The sequence below is a fragment of the Grammomys surdaster genome, unplaced genomic scaffold (assembly GCF_004785775.1).
Source record: "Grammomys surdaster isolate TR1022 unplaced genomic scaffold, NIH_TR_1.0 214, whole genome shotgun sequence".
NCBI lineage: Eukaryota > Metazoa > Chordata > Mammalia > Rodentia > Muridae > Grammomys > Grammomys surdaster.
The window spans coordinates 3,110,112-3,126,355 of NW_021604659.1; the positions used below are offsets into that span (position 1 = coordinate 3,110,112).

Below are 16,244 nucleotides of genomic sequence, written 5' to 3' on the forward strand. Positions count from 1 at the left end.
TCTCTCTCTCTCTCTCTCTCTCTCTCTCTCTCTCTCTCTCTCTCTCTGTCACACACACACACAGAGAGTCTCTTTGGATCAAGGTAAATATGCTCCCAGCCTTAATGCTCTAGGCCAAGAAGTAATGAGAACGCCCGTTTGAGGTGAAAGCTCTGTGCTTTATTCATGGCAGCTGAGCTGACCCTGGCCACAGTTCTAATTCAAGTGCTCCGACTATTTGAATAAAAGTAGCCTTAAGCCCCACCCACCACATTTCCTGTGGCTCTTTTCCCAGTGCTTTATAGAATTAACACCTTATTTCAGTAAAGAACATTGGGTTCACAAGAGAAAAGGCCTCCCCCCCCCCTTTTTTTTAAGGGCAAAAAAAAAAAGCTGCATTTCAACACAAACTCTAGATCGGTTATCTTCAAAGAATGGGATTTAAAAAAAGAAAAAGCCAAGCACAGCCTGTCCACATTTAAAAGTAGGAAGTAGGCACAGCTTGGGCCTATTTTTGACTCTGTCTCAGCTGGAAGGCAATGTGTAACCCACTGACCTCAGCAGCACTGCTGGCTATGGGAGGCCACGGCCATCTCTTCGTCCTGGTATCCATCAGGGACGAGAGGTCCCACGTCCCCCAGCAGGTTCTGGTTTCTACCTTTAGAGCTTCGTTAGTCTTGTGCATGGCATAGGTGTTGGGAGAGCACGCTGGAGGCCTGGCTTCTTAGTGCTTGTGTGTCACAGGTGCTTCCATAGTGTCCCAGGTTAGGGCCAGCTGCCCACCAAGCCCAAGCAGCTCCCAAGAGACTGAGAGCTACCCACAGGCATCATCCCACCAGGTTTAGCAGGAAGCTGCATGGGGCCCTAAAGAAGGGTCAAGTGACCTTCACATTCAGATGGCCTTGGCACTGACGGTGCTGTCTGATTTTGTCTTTTAGGCAATTCCTCTCAGTTACCCTTCTGATAGTCTTATAATAGTTTTACAGCTGGTTGACTGGTTGTGAAGCACTTGGAGGTGTGGGTATTTCTCTGAGGCCTGTCTGTGGGGCTCTTGACCCTTATCAGCCAGTCCTCTTCCCTAAGCCAGAATCATGCCCCCAATTGCACAGAATTCAAGAACGGCCTGCCAGCAAACACCACCCGCAGTTCTTTGTCGGCCATTCAGTTCGTTTTCAGTCTGCTTTATTGAATTTATACTGGTGGTTTGCCCATGTGTATGTCACTTGGGTGAGGGTTTCAGATCTTGGAGTTACAGATAGTTCTGAGCTGCCATGTGGGTCCTGGGAATTGAACCTAGGTCTTCTGGAAGAGCAGTCAGTGCTCTTAACCACTCAGCCCTCTCCAGCCCAGAGGGTTTTTTTTTTTTTTTTTTAACGGTAAGTAAGGTTACATCCCTGAAACTCCTAAGCCTTTAGAAACTGGACCCACCCTGCCCTTTTCAGGTAGGATGAGATTTCTCAGGAAATCAGGCACAGTGTGTTGTGGTTAGGTTCCAGACACTGCCCCGAGAAGGTCTAGTAATAGTAGTTCATGTATGGCCATCCTATGCGTTACAGTGATGCTATGCAGTCTTTGTCATTCCTGGGTTTCATTCTAACTGAATTTTAGGACATTTCCATCTAGTATGACATTAGGATATATCAGGAATAGGGGCAGCGGTGCCAGCACAGTGGTCCATAGTCTTTAGAGTCATGTCTTCGGGTTAATTGCACAGTGGTCCAGCATTAGTCACAGTTGCACTGGGAAGGGTGACATCTGTGGCCTCTTGAAAAATTGTTTGGAGGGATCAGAATTCCTTAGGGAGTGTGACATGGAATTTGTATTGGATATTGGGGACTGGACATGGGCATGGTAAAAGGATGGAATGACCATAAACCTACTTCATAGAAATGGTACTGTATCCAAATTCCCACCTCAAAGTAAGTTTTCCATGTTTCTCACATTTGATTTTTTTTTTCCCTTTTAAATGGCTAGTATTTGTCTAGTTGAGAGAAGTAGGTGAAAGCGCAGAATTTTTTGGTCTTGTGGCTGTGTACAGTTACATGAACTCATTTAAATATACTTCTTGATCACCACCTCGGTTTATTTTGTGAAATCTGTAACACAGAGGTATCGGGAGGGTTAGCAGCAGGGAGGATGGGGGCTTTGTACATGCCCCACAGGCTGAGATGAGAGACACAGGAGATCCTGTTTTTCTTCCTTGGTGGCCAGCCCTCTGCTTAGCCCAATCCCTGTTGTTGTCTTACAGTGAGAACTCCAGGTCCTAATCCACACTTTGTCTTTTTCCCTGTGGTATGAAAGAATCTATCTTGGCATCTAAAGGTGCAGAGAATTTGAGTTTGAGCTGTATAACCTGTCTGATCTATAACCAGAATCTTAAAAGCCAGGTTCTGATGCTGGACAGAGTCCTTGCCTCCCAGAACATCTCTTGTTCTGGAATCGGGCCCGGGCTGTCCTGTGCACACCTCCATTTGATCTGTCGAAGCTATGTGCTTCTAGATTAATGTCTCAGGCAGAGGGATTAGGACTGGGTGGACAGCTAAGTAATCCCAGTTTGCTTCTCTTGCACTTAGTGAAGAGGGACTGGTTGGGGGCTCCCCCAAGAGGGATGAGAGAGAAACCAGGCAAGGATGGGAGGGGGAATCAGACTCAGGGGCAAAGCCATGTGAGATCATTCCAGCTGCCTCTTAGGCCTGGCTAAAGCAAGCAGCCAGCTTCATCAGCCCGAGATGTCACATGGAACAAAAGCTTTAGGGGTTTTATTTAGCTCTTAATCCTCATGCTGCAAGAGCTGAGGGCCATGTGAGCACAGCCACTGGAAAGGGGGCCCAGCAGGCTGGAGCACAGCCTCCTGCGTGGGCTAGAGGCACACAGGACAGACCTCGCAGGCGGGCTACCGTTGGGGAGTGAGGCAAAGTTACCGTGAGTCTGCTTTTTGCCTACTAAGGTTTCAGAGGATTAATAATTTAGGTCGTGCCTTGAAACAGAAACCCCCAGTTGGTTGTTCCTGCCGTCTCGGAAGGGCTCGCGTGCGGCCAGGTCTGGTTTTGATGTATGTAATTGAAGATTTATAAAGAAAGGCTTCCTCCCTGCCTTTGCTGTAGTCATTTGCTCTGCCGATGCCGGTTCCCAGCAGGCACATCAATATTGGCCGTTCCCAGAGCTGGGATGCCGCTGGCTGGTATGAGGGCCCTTGGGAGAATGCTGGGCCTCCAGGGAGGAGAAGTTCTCTGACGTATGGCCCTGGAGAAGGGACCTGGTGTGAGCTGCTAAACCATCGCGCCCAGGACACCGAGTCCTACCTGTCCCGGGAAGCTTTTTATAACTCACTGGCATCAAGAAAGGGCTCTGTGCCTGACTTCACCTTCTACGACAGCAGGCAGGCAGTGATGTCTGGCCGTGGCTCCGTGCTGCCACAAGACTACTATGGCGACCCATCCAGGGGCACCAGGGTACCCAAGGACCCTCCCTTCTATCGGGACCCAGGAACCAGCCGGCCGGTGCCCAGCTACGGAGTGCTTGGCAGCAGAATGCCATGGGAGCAGGTACAGGGCCAGTTACCTGCCCTGCAGGATGCTGGCCACCTGTACCGGGAATCTGGGGGTAAAACTGTCCCACATGGGCAGCGGACACACGGCAGGGCTCTGTCTCCTGGGAGGTATGGAAGGGAGCCGCCTGATGCTAGATTAGGGATAGAGGTACCCACCTATTCCCCCAACTCCAGTCAGGTCTACAACGATATCTGTGAAAGACCTGTTGACTCTACCCCTGCCAGACAGGTGACCCCAACATGCTTGGTTGTGGACCCCAGCTCAGCTGCCCCTACTGAGAACAGCACGGGGGTAGCCCCAGGTTCCCTGAATAGAGGCTACGGGCCTACCCGAGAAAGCATCCATTCAAAGATGGCTTATGAGAATTATGAAGCCGACTTGTCTACGTTCCAAGGACCCGGAGGCAAGAGGACCGTGTACCCTGAGTTTTTGGCCCTGCTGAGGGCAGAGGGTGTGGCAGAGGCTACCCTGGCAGCCCTGTTACAGCAAGGTTTTGACTCCCCTGCTGTCTTGGCCACCATGGAGGATTCGGACATCAAGTCTGTTGCACCCAACCTGGGCCAGGCGCGTGTCCTCAGCCGCCTTGCCAGCAGCTGCAGGACAGAAATGCAGTTCCGGAGACAGGACCGGACAGGCCCTCCACCCCGCCATCGGTCCAGTAGCTTCAGCCACCGAAGTGAGCTGCTGCCCAATGACATGGCCTCACTGGGTACCACAGCCCTGCAGTTTCACCCTGCTGGACCTTTGCAGACAGCCTCTCCCGGAGCTGGAGATCTAGGTCGCCGCCCCTCCAGTGCACCTTCCCAGCACCTTCTGGAGACAGCAGCTACTTACTCCGCCCCAGTGGTGGGATCCCAAACCCCCCACTTACCCTCCAACTCTGGATATAGTTCTCCCACCCCTTGTGCCCTAACTGCACGGCTGGCCTCCTCATATCCTTCAACAGCTGGGGTAGCCTTGACTGCTAACCCAGGCCCCTCTGTCCCCCTTCACTCAAGTCCTAGAACAGCCTACTCCACCTCATACACGGTGCCCATGGAACTGCTTAAGAGGGAGCGCAGCATGACCGCCTCTCCACTGCCCAGCCCCCATGGCAGCCCCCAGCTCCTGCGGAAACCTGGAGCAGCTCCCATGGAACCGTCTGCCCTGCCACCAGTCAGCCAAAGTCTCCACACACCTCATTCACCGTACCAGAAGGTGGCGCGGCGAACAGGGGCTCCTATCATCGTGTCAACCATGCTAACTCCAGAACCAAGTAACTTTCTGGCTGGGAGTTTAAGGGGGCAGGGGAAGGCATAGAGGTTTGAGAAAGGAATAGTATGTCTATATACCTACTGGTCATGTTTAAAGAGGAGATAATGTCTGTCTTGTCTCACCCCTATCCCCCCCACACACACACACACACCATCCCAGGAAAGCATCAGTGTGAATGTTGTCAGTTCCCTCCTCCCGTGGGCTACTCATTCCACAGATTTACGTATCAGGCTAAGGCCCAGTTTGTTTGCAGATACCTCCTTCTGGTGCTGAAACATAGCTGTTTCCCTGAGAGAATCGGAAGCCATTCTGAGTGACTGTTCCATTTTATACACAGGAAGGGTGGTTCTCTAATTCCGTTGGATAGCTTTGGAAAAGTCAGGAGCATCTGACGGAATGGCTCCTGTAAGTTGTTCGTGGATAGTTTCCTAGTAAGAGTACCTGGTGGTGTCGACAGCACCCCTCTGCAAGGCCAGCACACAGTGTCAAAGGCAGAGATTACCTACTGCTGATAAGAATGTGTCTGCTTCCACAGTTGTGGGCTAAACAAAGCAAATGTTGAAATCCCTTAGAAGTATTTGAAAAAACAGACTTAGCCTCTCATTTTAGAAAGTACTGTTGGGAATTCTGCTTGTTCGTTGGGAAGATACTATTTCCAAGTTGAGAGGGGGAGGATGCTAGGTGCTTTTCTTCAAAGCAGAAGCCAAGTGTGAGTCACTGTGTGCTTTTCATTGGACACTGGTTAAACCTCTTGGTGGGCGTCCCGAACAGTTAGTGTTTAACTCTAGAATCCTGACTGAAAAGTCTTGATCGGTTTTCTTTTTTTCTTTTCTCCTTTGCCTCCCACCATGCATAATTCAGAAAAATCAAATCATTTCTATTAATTTTTTTCTACTTTGTTTCATGTATATGTATGAGTGCCTGCATGTATGCCTGTGCCAGAGCTCACAGAAGCCAGAAGAGGGGGCATCAAATCCCCTGTTCTAGGAACTGAACCCAGGTCCTCTGCAAGAGGAGTAAGTGCTCTTAACCACTGAGCACTCAAAAAAGTTTAAAAACAATTAAACTATTACTTTAAGTTAAGTATGGAGTGTATAGAACAGGGACAGTGGACTGAGAAAGACTATATAGAGATTTTTTACAGTATCCTCTAAAATATCCTTGGATTGAGTCTAGTCTTACAAGCTCTGAGATGAGTTGTTTTGTTGTTTGTTTGTTTGTTTGTTTGTTTTATGAGAACAGCACAGAGCTACTGTACTGTCAGGACTAAAGAGTCAGCCCTCCAAGAACCTTGTTTTTCTAAGAGAGACTAGCTAACAGTTTTGGTTGTGATTTGTTTGGTTGGTTTATTTTTGTTTTTTTCTTATTTTTCTCTTGCCTACTGATACAGTCTCTGTCCCCCCTCCCTTTTTTTTTTTTTAATCGCAATTATATACTTTGACTTGGAGATACATGTGTGCCAGGAGGGGGAAGTCAGATTTTTTTTTTTTTTTTGAGGGGCCATGCCTTTTTTCTCAGTCAAACATTCTTTCTTTGCAACCAACTAATTTGCATGGCGATGACATTTGTTGCTCCAGTAATTTCATCTGATAATGGCTGGGCTTGCAAAGCGGATCTGAAAACATATTCCTTAATTATGTGTTGCTAAGCAACGGAAGGGTTTGGTCATAATCACAGAAAGATTATCTTCTCATTGAAGTCCTGGAAAGGTTTTGCTGAAGGAGGAGGTCCTGCAAAATCTCCCCCCACCCACACCCCCTTCCTTTCTGTTTATTTTGTACAGCACCAGAACAGAAAGCACTCATGCTATTTGGGTATGGGGTGAAGGAGATTATATAAGTTGTTTGGAGTGTGATTGTTGACACACTGTTTTACAGACCCAAGGATATTGATTTTTATTTCATTTGCATGGCAGCGAGCCAGTGCCAAGCACGTCTGCAGTCGGAAGTCTGCCAGCAAATAAATTTCTCTGTCAAATGATCTACCCAGGAGCAGCAGTTGTCATCCTTGCTCCTTATCCTACATTCCGTGTGGCATTATGACGCCACCCTGTCGGGGCTGGGGGCAGGGCCTTGGCTTCCTGGCTGCAGTTCAGCTGCCTGAATGGCATTTGCATGACAGGTTTCATGGAGTCTGCAGCCAGATCGGGTATGCCGAAGGCAGCAGGAGACTTCATGGAGGATCTCTAGGCATGGCTCCAGGCAGAGAGGTGCTGAGCCCCAGAGAGAACAAATGTTAGACCAAGGAGAAGCATCGGAGAACCGAGATGCATTGCGGACAGCTGCCTTGCCTTCGGGCCAGGAGGCAACCTGGGATCTTGAAGTGGAGTTGCGTGTGTTACTCATTAGCGGCAGGGTCAGTCAATTTGACTGATTCATTTTTTGATTTTCACCAAATCTGTTGGTTTCCACCTAGTGTGGAGGGTCCCAGAATGCCTTGGAAAATTGATTTTTTTTTTCCTTCTCCTGCCCGTATGGTGAGGTGATGTCAACTGAATTTTTTAAGGGTCTTATGACACAGGGTAGACACTGATGTTTGCTTTGTTTGGTGTGTGTATGTACACAGTCAGCTCCTGTTTGCCAGTCTTGCCCAAGCCCATCAACCAAGCAGTTCAGAACAGCGAGGCGAGGCACACAGATGCACAGAATTATTGGCCAGAGCTTTGTGAGTGATGGCACCTGGTGGGTCGGCTCTCCATCCCACACTGAAATGGCCGGCTAACACAAGCCACCAAGCCTTCTGGCAATGGCTGTCACATGTTATCACCCATGGCCAAGAGTCTGAGCCTCTCTCTGCCAGATGCCAAGGGAGCATCCTACAAACATTGGTACGGAGGCAGCCATTTCCCTAGACCATCTTCCCTGAATCCAGCAAGGCACAAACTGTCAAGGGTTAAGCCCAGGGATCAGTCTCTTTTGTGAGAAATGCAGTTTCCCCACCCCACCCCCCAACCCTAGCAACTTTCCTTAACGTAGCTGCACTGATGAAGCACCCAGAAGCTCCATTCTATAGTTCCCTAGTTGCCCTGGCTGTTACTAAGGACTCAAGATTGGGGGCCGGGGGCGGGGGGGATTTACGGCTGTTTACACATGTAGCACACCACTACCTGGATTCTGGTACCATGTGAGCACATGATCCTGTTAGACATCTTACCTCAGTGCCATCAGAATAAAGATGGCGTCTGTTCCCACAGGACCCCAGTAATTTCCTCAAATGTCTGACGCATTCTCTGTATGCTGTGGACGGGCTCTTTGGTTTGGAAGGATGCTGAACATGGCCTCCTGCCGTAGGAGGGTGTGTGTGTGTGTGTGTGTGTGTGTGTGTGTGTGTGTGTAGACTCCTGTGGAGTGCTTACCTGTCCCTGTCTGGTGCCTGAGTCAGGACTACCCTTGGCATTGAGCTGCTCTGACCACAGAACTGAACTCTTCCCTGTTGACGGGTTGAGGGGCATTTTATCCTTACAGTGTAGAGCATTCTCCTTTGATTAAATGGAATGTGAGTTGTTCTTTGGTCCTGAGAAGACCAGGACCAACCTACTAGCACCTGTAACAAGGAAGCGATTAAATGGATAGAGAAAAAAATTTCAGAGCTAGGGAACCAGGCCAGAACACAGAGACCATTCCTGATGAGCCTGTACAGAAGAAAAGGTGGATTCTTCTGGGAGCTTCCTAGCATTCAGTGAGGGGAACACTGGAAAACCTCACAATGCACTGAGTGAAGGTTTTACTGCTGGGAAGCTTTTTTGAATGACCCTGATGTGTTTTCCTGACTGCCCAGCTAAAGAAGTGCTTTCTGGTAACTTCTCTACAGTGAGGTCTTGGCCCTCCTGTTAGAGCTGCTGTCTATTACTTAATTGACTTTTTTATTCTCATTCAAGCTTATCCAAGCCTCCTTCCTTGTAGTTTTGGGCCCTGGCAGAGTGGCTTACCCCTCTACAGTTAGTTCATCTACAGGCTGGAATGGTCAACAGAAGCTCTTGTCTGGAGAGTGGAGAGCTGTGTTTTGGTGGCCTCAGGTCCTCCTAGCTCCTTTCTCTGTGTGAGGACTTTACTCTTACTTGCCTTTGATAGAGGGGTAAATGTGACTTGGTGCATTCTAGTGTTTTCCTATACATGGAGATTTGAGCCTAGAATACTTAGAAGAAAAGGTGGAGGAGGGAGGGACCCTGGCCAGCTGCTGCACTAGGCGAATTCATCCTGCTGGCCTCATGGATGGTGAGCCTACAAAAGGGTCTTCAAGAGTCACTGGCTTTGTGGGCCTTAAAACCTCATGCAGAATTAAGAAAGTCGAGCATATGGGGCCTCATCCCTCTTCTGCTGGCCCAGGGACTGCCTTAGCTTCAGAATGACAGTCACATCTGTGCTTATGGGCATTTGGCCTTGGTGATGTGGAGAGAAAACTGAGCCAAGTCTGCCTGGCTCACTGGCCCCCTTGGGAAGGGCAAGAGACTACCATGTGTTCCATTCCCAGGGTCACCCATGAGGCTTCTTCATTTCGATGGACACGGTGCCCACAGACAACCCTAGCCCTCTGGCATGAGTCAGCTGTGGCTCTCACTGTGCCTTTGTGATCTGAGTGCATGCGGCTCCCGGGGCACTGCCATCCCAGTTGCAACTGCCTCTTGGCTTTTGCATAAAAGGCCCTGCAGGTGCCAAAAGAAACTGGCACATCTTCATACATCCCTTTGGCTGGCCAAGGCTTCCCCTCTTCCCCCTAGCTTGTACTGAAGCCTCTGTGCTGGGTGTGGGGACTCCAGGCACTTCAGTATAGTAAATACTCTCAGTCCTCATAAGGAGTGGCCAAGCATGAACGCAGACCTATGACCCCATACTTGGGAGGCAGAAGTGTCACTATAAATTCTGGTCTAGCCTGGGCTACATAGGGAAAACCTGTGTCAGATGACCTTGGCATCAGAGTATCAGTGTGAGATAGGGAAGATAGGCCTCTGTTCAGGGACCCATGGGCTCTGCAGGTTTCTTTTCTGTTCCAGTCTTCGATTGTGTTTATCTTTGGCATCCTCTCCGTTGCCATGGGCAGGCACAGTTTTAACATTTAAGAACTACTTTTCCTGTCAAGGGTGCTTCCAGAGCTCAAGGAGGTACCTTATTAACATCCAGGGCTGCAGGGCTGGCTGGAGACCAGAGCAAAGCCACCAGGATCTAGCTGCTTAGGTAACTTAGGGGCTTGGAATTTTGTATCTTCTAAGTTTCTTCTAAGGCCAGGAAGGATGTGCCTTTGAATCAGCCAGACCTTGCTCTGAGGCCACACAGGGCAAGGCTGTACCGGGGGGATGATGTTTGGTGGTTCCTGCATGCAGTCCTCCGCAGTGTTCTCCTGTGTTACCATGCAATTCCACAAGCCTCTGCAGAGGTGGTGGTTCTCTGCCCGTTGGCCACCAGCTTGCAAGAAGGGTTTCCTCCTTTGCCGGCCTGTGCACAGTTCCATTCATCAAATCTGGTAAATGAGTTTCACGACAGGAAAGGGGAGAGAGGTGTCTGGGTACACATGTTCCAGGCCGCTCTTTCTCTCCAAAGCTCAGTCAGTGCATCTGAGGAAGGTGGAGTACACCTCTGTTCTCTGGCCTAATTGAAAGTGGTGGAAACAGATGTGCAGTAAAGTAAACACCCTGAGCACCATGGGGAATTTACTGGCAGAGATACATTGGGAGCCCTGATTGACAGGCACTCACTTTGGGTTCTGTCCTTCAGGGCTCTCCTTCATCCTCTCTCCTACTAGTTACTGTGTGGAAGGAGTATCCCACCTAGGCTGCTGCTGACCATCTGTGGGAGGCCCCAGAGCCAGGCGGTGTGCTCCCCAGCCCTCCTGACCTTTGTGGCCGAGCTTGTTTCTCTGCCCGAGGCTCTGTTGGGAGAGTTTTCCTCCTGAGTTAGTCCCCTGGCAGAGGCCCAAGAGTCCCCTGCTATCTCAGGGTTTCATCGAACCTTATCTAGCCATGGGATAGTCCTGCAAAGCTCAGCCACAGGCACCTCAAGGCTGTTCCTGCAAAGAAAGACAGGGCTTTTGTTTACATCTGGGTGTGTCTTATCTGGCATGTCTGTCAGTATATGTTGAGTCACGGGCAGCGGTGAAGAGTGACCAGGTATCCCCTAGTCAAGCTGGGGAGTAAGACAAAGGCAGTAAATCACGCTTTACTCTTCTTCAACTATGGTTCTGAGGACTCCAGGGCCCGGCCACCAAGCCCCTGTAAAATCAAAGGAAGTTTACAGAAGGACATTGGGGTAACAGTTACTATCGTGGTGTTTTTTTCACAGCCTAAGACCTCAGTGGAGGAAGGAATCCTTCCTTGCTGAGATCCTCACCCTGTATGGGTTCTTGAGTAGGGAGTCTCCAGCTTGTGTTTTTAATTGATGTGTAGGGTCTGCTTGGTGATTGCATCATCTGAAGGTAGCCTTCCCTACTAAGATAGCAACAGAGGGACTGGTTTTGGTGTTCGTTCTTGGCTTGGTGTGTTTTCTTGGATGAATCCCTGGCCCGGCCTGATCTTTAGGTCACTGTTGCAGTGCCTAGGAATGGTGGCTGTGGGCCAGGCGGTCCCCTTCACACCATGGAGCCTAAGCAAGAACCTAAAATCAAGTTGACCTAAATCAAGCCCTTCTCTGTGACCTTGAAAGAATTCAGCTTGTACTCCCCCTCTCTTAAAATAATTTATTCATTTTTATTTATGTACATTGGTGATTTGACTCCATGTGAGGGTGTTGTATGCCCTGGAACAGGAGTTACAGACAATTGTGAGCTGCCATATGGGTGCTGAGAATTGAACCCGGGACCTCTCCGGAAGAGCAGCCAATGCTCTAAACCACGGAACCATCTTTGTAGCCTCCTTCAGTAAGTGGGGATGCTTCTATAACCTGCATCCACATCAATATTATAAGGCTGGCTTGATTTCATAGTTTAAGACCATGTAGATAGGACAGGATCATTGTTTCATAGCAAGTTTCAGCTAGCCTGGGCTGCAAAATGAGACACTTTCTCAAAAATCAAAAGGTTTTCTTTTGTTGGTGGTGGTGTTTTTATACTGAAAACCAGCTATGGAAAAGTGGCTGGTGGTGTGGCTAGGGTTGTGCTTACTATTCTCTGCCTCTAGGCTGGTCCCCAGGTCCATAGCTGGGAAGTCTACTCCATAGCCAGTCTAATTACCATAGCATTGAATGTAGTTCACATGGGGATGGGAGCCATGCCTCAGGTGAGAGGTCCCAGGGGGCCCGGGAACTGCACACCGCTGCCTTTTCCTTCCTATCATGACCGCAGAGTGCAGGGACATACTCTCTAGTATCTTTCCAGCAGCTTCCACCCACCCAACCCATGACCTTGACAGCCAGGCCTTGGTTTAAAGACTATGAGTAGCCACCACCCCTGGAGAAATACAGCCTGGATATCCACAGCTCGACCTCAGGGGTCACAGCATCAGAGAAGACAAAGTGAGTCAGCAGGACCAGGTTGACTTCGTGCCCTGTCATGCTGTAGAATCCTAAGCCTTGAACAGGAAGTTCACCACGTTCTGGAAGCTAGTTACCAGGAAGCACCTCCCCTCCCCCCAACACACACACACACACACACACACACACACACACACACACAAACACACACCCCAATCCTAACTCCTTTAAGATTCATCTCTGGCCAAGTCTCTTGAGATTCCATCTACAGCTGAGGCGGGGTGTTATGGCCACATGTGGAAGAGGCTAAGGCAGCTCAGGTTCCTATGTGAGGGCCTGTGATGGGATCTTGGAGCAAGATTGCAGGAGGGGATGGTTACTCCTCCCTGGAGAAGTCTGCTGATTGTGAAATAGGCTCACACTTCTTCCAAAAGGCAGATGAAGGGTCTCCAGGGACCTGGGTGCCACTCTGGGAAGTGCCTTACTCCAGTGCCCAGGTACCACGCAGGTGAGACAGGCCACCAGGTAAGATGCAGCCCCTCTTAGCAAAAGCAGCCACTGAGCTTGCGCCCTTGGCTCAGCACTTGGGCACGCCATTCGTGGTCAGTTTCTGGTACTGTTCTTCAGGGACCACTCACTGCAGCTCTGTGTCGACTGGCTTCTTGTGACAAGGAATTCATTAGGAGACATTTCATTCCAGAGCGCCCACAGCTGCTAGGGAATGGCAGGTGATAGAACCTCAGTGTGAGAATCACCCAGACAAGGCAGTCGTGGAGAGGGAAAGTATCTGTTGTTTTCCACTGGGTGAGCACCCCGGACAAGCTGAAGAGATTTCTGACTGGAGTTCTGTGTGTGGCGAGTTAAGTAACAACAGATGCTGATCTTTCTGGGGTGACAGGGTAGTCTAAGTTCCGTCTCCTATTACTGAACTGAGAAAACAACAGTGTTTCCCACCAGTGTAGGACCCTGCTTTTGCTCTGGAAGGCATCATCCCCACACATACAGACTGGGTTAGTGGCAGTCACACAGGAAGCCTGCAGGGCCCACAGCCATGGCTCAGGTATTTGGAATAGCACCTGGTGGGTGACTGGGGGAGCCTAGACGATTCTCACTTGGGGGCTTCACCCATCAGAATAAAAGGTGCATTAGGTAAACTAACTTGCTTAGGGCATTCTTGTGGTCGTCCCTCTCCCTAGCTCCAGCAGCTTGTGAAGCCTGCCCTTCCTGGTCTCAGAGCCTCCAGAGTTAAGAAGGCCTCAGTGTCTCCTGGAAAGGCCTGGCGACAAGCTCCTCAGGGTTCTTGCAGTAGCTGTCAGCTAGTCTCATCATCCTTGCCTGTTCCTGGGACCTACCATGGACCAGACTGTTCCCGGGTCCACCTCTTAGGTTTTGCTTCCTAGTAGGTCATTCTAGAAATAATGACTGGCATCTCAGCCAGTGGTTCTTCATGGTAGGCGTTTTATAGTACACTCAGAATCTGCCACAGTTTAGCCCTCAGGTTTGAGGGGATTATGAAATCCTAAGTGGGCCACTGCCCTGCTATGCACCTTTTTTGGTTGCTCAAATGCTTGGCCTGGTGGTCACTGCTTCCTTCTCCTGGGATCTCCCCATGTGACCTTGCTTCATCCCAGGCTCATCTTGTTTCTGTGGTGGATAACCATTGACCTTCAGGCCCCTTTCCTCATTACAAGAAAGGTCAAGGTCACTAGCACCTAGCAGGGATATTTCAACAGGCCTTGCGGTGTGGTGTACATTGGGGGCTGAGGCATTGACTCCACAAGGCCTGTGAGCTGAGAACTGTACCAAGCAATGCTGGGGTTTCTGGTAACAGTGGTGTTTTCTGATCTCTGAAATGGTGTGACGTAAAGCGGTGACTCTTAGCAAGACATCCTGTATGAATTGGCTGTTCCCTGCCTCCTGCAACTGCCACCGTTGACTTTACTGCTCCCAGAACCCTTTTGCTGTTGTGTATAAGCAGTTCTACAATGTGTTTACATGTGTTGGCAGAGCAACATATGGGTGTGGTGCTTTAAGGTTGAGCCACATGTCAGTACCTAGCCCCTGATCTGACCTAAGCCCCAATGTTGGGTTTGTATTGTGAAATAATACAAAAGATATATGTATGGCTTTATCTTTTGTACACACACACCACAAACATACTGTGTACTGGTTTTCCACTTGATTTTCTAGAGATGAAGGCATTGTGCCTGGCCAGGAGGATTAGGCCAGGAGGATTGGAAACCGGCCATATACTCATGGAGAAGGCCATACCAAAGGGGGAGCTTGTCTTATGATACTGGGAAGACTCGGTTGGGCCCATGAGGCCTTGCAGGTTATAGGAGCTCCTATGCCTCCCACCTTTTGCCTTCGTGCTCCTGTGGGTGGGGCTGGGAGCCTACCTGTATGACCCGATGGCCTCCTAAGGTCATCCCATGGGTCTCAGAGCAGGTGATGAGACCATTCACAGACTCGGCTTCTGGCTAGGTACTCCGTGTCCTATGGCAATACGTTTTTTATCTTGGAATCTCTATTGGAGTCTTTTTGAACTACCTTCTTTCAGTCTGACTGCCTCGACTTGATCTTGCCATTCCTGGGTACATCCCTTAGGTTTTGCTGCACAACAGATTAATCTAGAAACAGGACCCAGAAAGTCAAGGCAGCTGATGGAAAACATCTAGAGAATTCCAGGAGGCTGTCTGAGTGCCACCTGTGAGCTCCCTGGTCTCTGACTCTTATAGATCCCAGCTCTGCCGGTGTAAGGCATCAGAATGTCCAGAGTACATGGCTATCTTCTGTCCTAATGGCAGATAGCATCATTGTGAGAGTGTATACAGAGGAGAGTGACAGGTGACAGATGGCACCTGTAACGGGAAGCAGGGCGAGCAGGCTTACATTTTATAAACACACACTGGAGATAATTCAGAAAAGTAAAGAGTTCCAGTTCTTGAATTCCAAAGGCAGCTAGGTTTTTATTTATTTTATATGTATAGGTGCTTTTGCCTGCATGTGGCTATGAACATGCATCAGGTGCAGGCAGTACTAGTAGAGGCCACAAGAGGGTGCCACAGCTCCTAAAACTGGAGTTCCAGATGGTTGTCAGCCACCATGTGGGGGCAGGGAAGGGAGCCCACATCCTCTGCAAGAACATGTGCTCTTAGCTGGTGAGCCCCATCCCTCCATCCCCTGCCGTTAGGTTCTTAATCTGCAAGCAATAGAAACCGATTCAGACCACATTTTAGACAGGGATCCTTTTCCTTCTTCAACTTTACACATATATTATTCAAAAACATGCTAAGTGGGTCTCAGAAATACAGACATTCTCTTCCTGCTAATACTTTGGGAAGCATGACAGCCATGGGATCCCAAGCCAGGAGCTAGCTCCAGGACTTCCTGTCCTTATAGCACCAAGGGTCATCTGTGTGTCATGTTAATGTAACTGTAGGTTAGACTCTAATGTATCCATAACATCCTATTAGCTTAAAGGAATTGACGGCACATCTGCTTGTAGCTCTGTCTATATGTTGGGTGAGATGGTGTGTTTCTGAATATGCAGCGTCATACCGAAATACAATGCTTTTTTTTTTCTGTCTATGGTGTGGCAGGGAAACTAGGTGGCCAGAAAGCTGCTAGCATCTCTCTGGAAGTCACTTAGGTTCTACGAGGCCTGGAACCTTGAACCTGGCTTTACTGAGGTGGCCAGCACAAATGTGAACATCTTGCCTTGGTATTGTCTTTGACTTTCTCTAACTTAACACTACTGGGAACAGCTTCAACTCTAAGCAGTAGTACACCCAGGGACCAGCAGCAGCCTGGCCGCAAGCTACAGTACCATGGTGCCATGTAGATGAGCAAGGCCCATATTGCATAGAGGCAATCCTGAAGCCAGATAGTAATTGACTCCAGGGGGACTGGCTGAGCTCTCTGCCCCACATAAAATGCTAGTAAGCCGTTGGCAGTAGGGCACTGACCAAGTTCCTGTAACAAGCCTAATTGTTGCTGGACAGAGCGAGTCTTTGGGGAAGCTGGAGGGACACATTACCATTTTGGATAGTCACTGAACACC

General features: G+C 49.4%; 1 protein-coding gene across 6 annotated transcripts in view; it reads left to right on the top strand.

Moving 5' to 3' along the window:
* Positions 1-16,244, top strand: part of Ctbp2 (C-terminal binding protein 2) — a 136,723-nt gene that overhangs the window by 101,577 nt on the left and 18,902 nt on the right. The window contains exon 1 of one of the 6 annotated variants that reach the window (XM_028772512.1): positions 3,056-4,785. The exons of the other annotated variants lie outside the window; for them this stretch is intronic. Within the exon in view, the coding sequence (XP_028628345.1) occupies positions 3,099-4,785 (1,687 nt within the window). The 5' untranslated portion in view covers positions 3,056-3,098. Of the gene's footprint in view, positions 1-3,055; positions 4,786-16,244 lie in introns of those variants that run through there. 6 annotated transcript variants of the gene reach the window in all.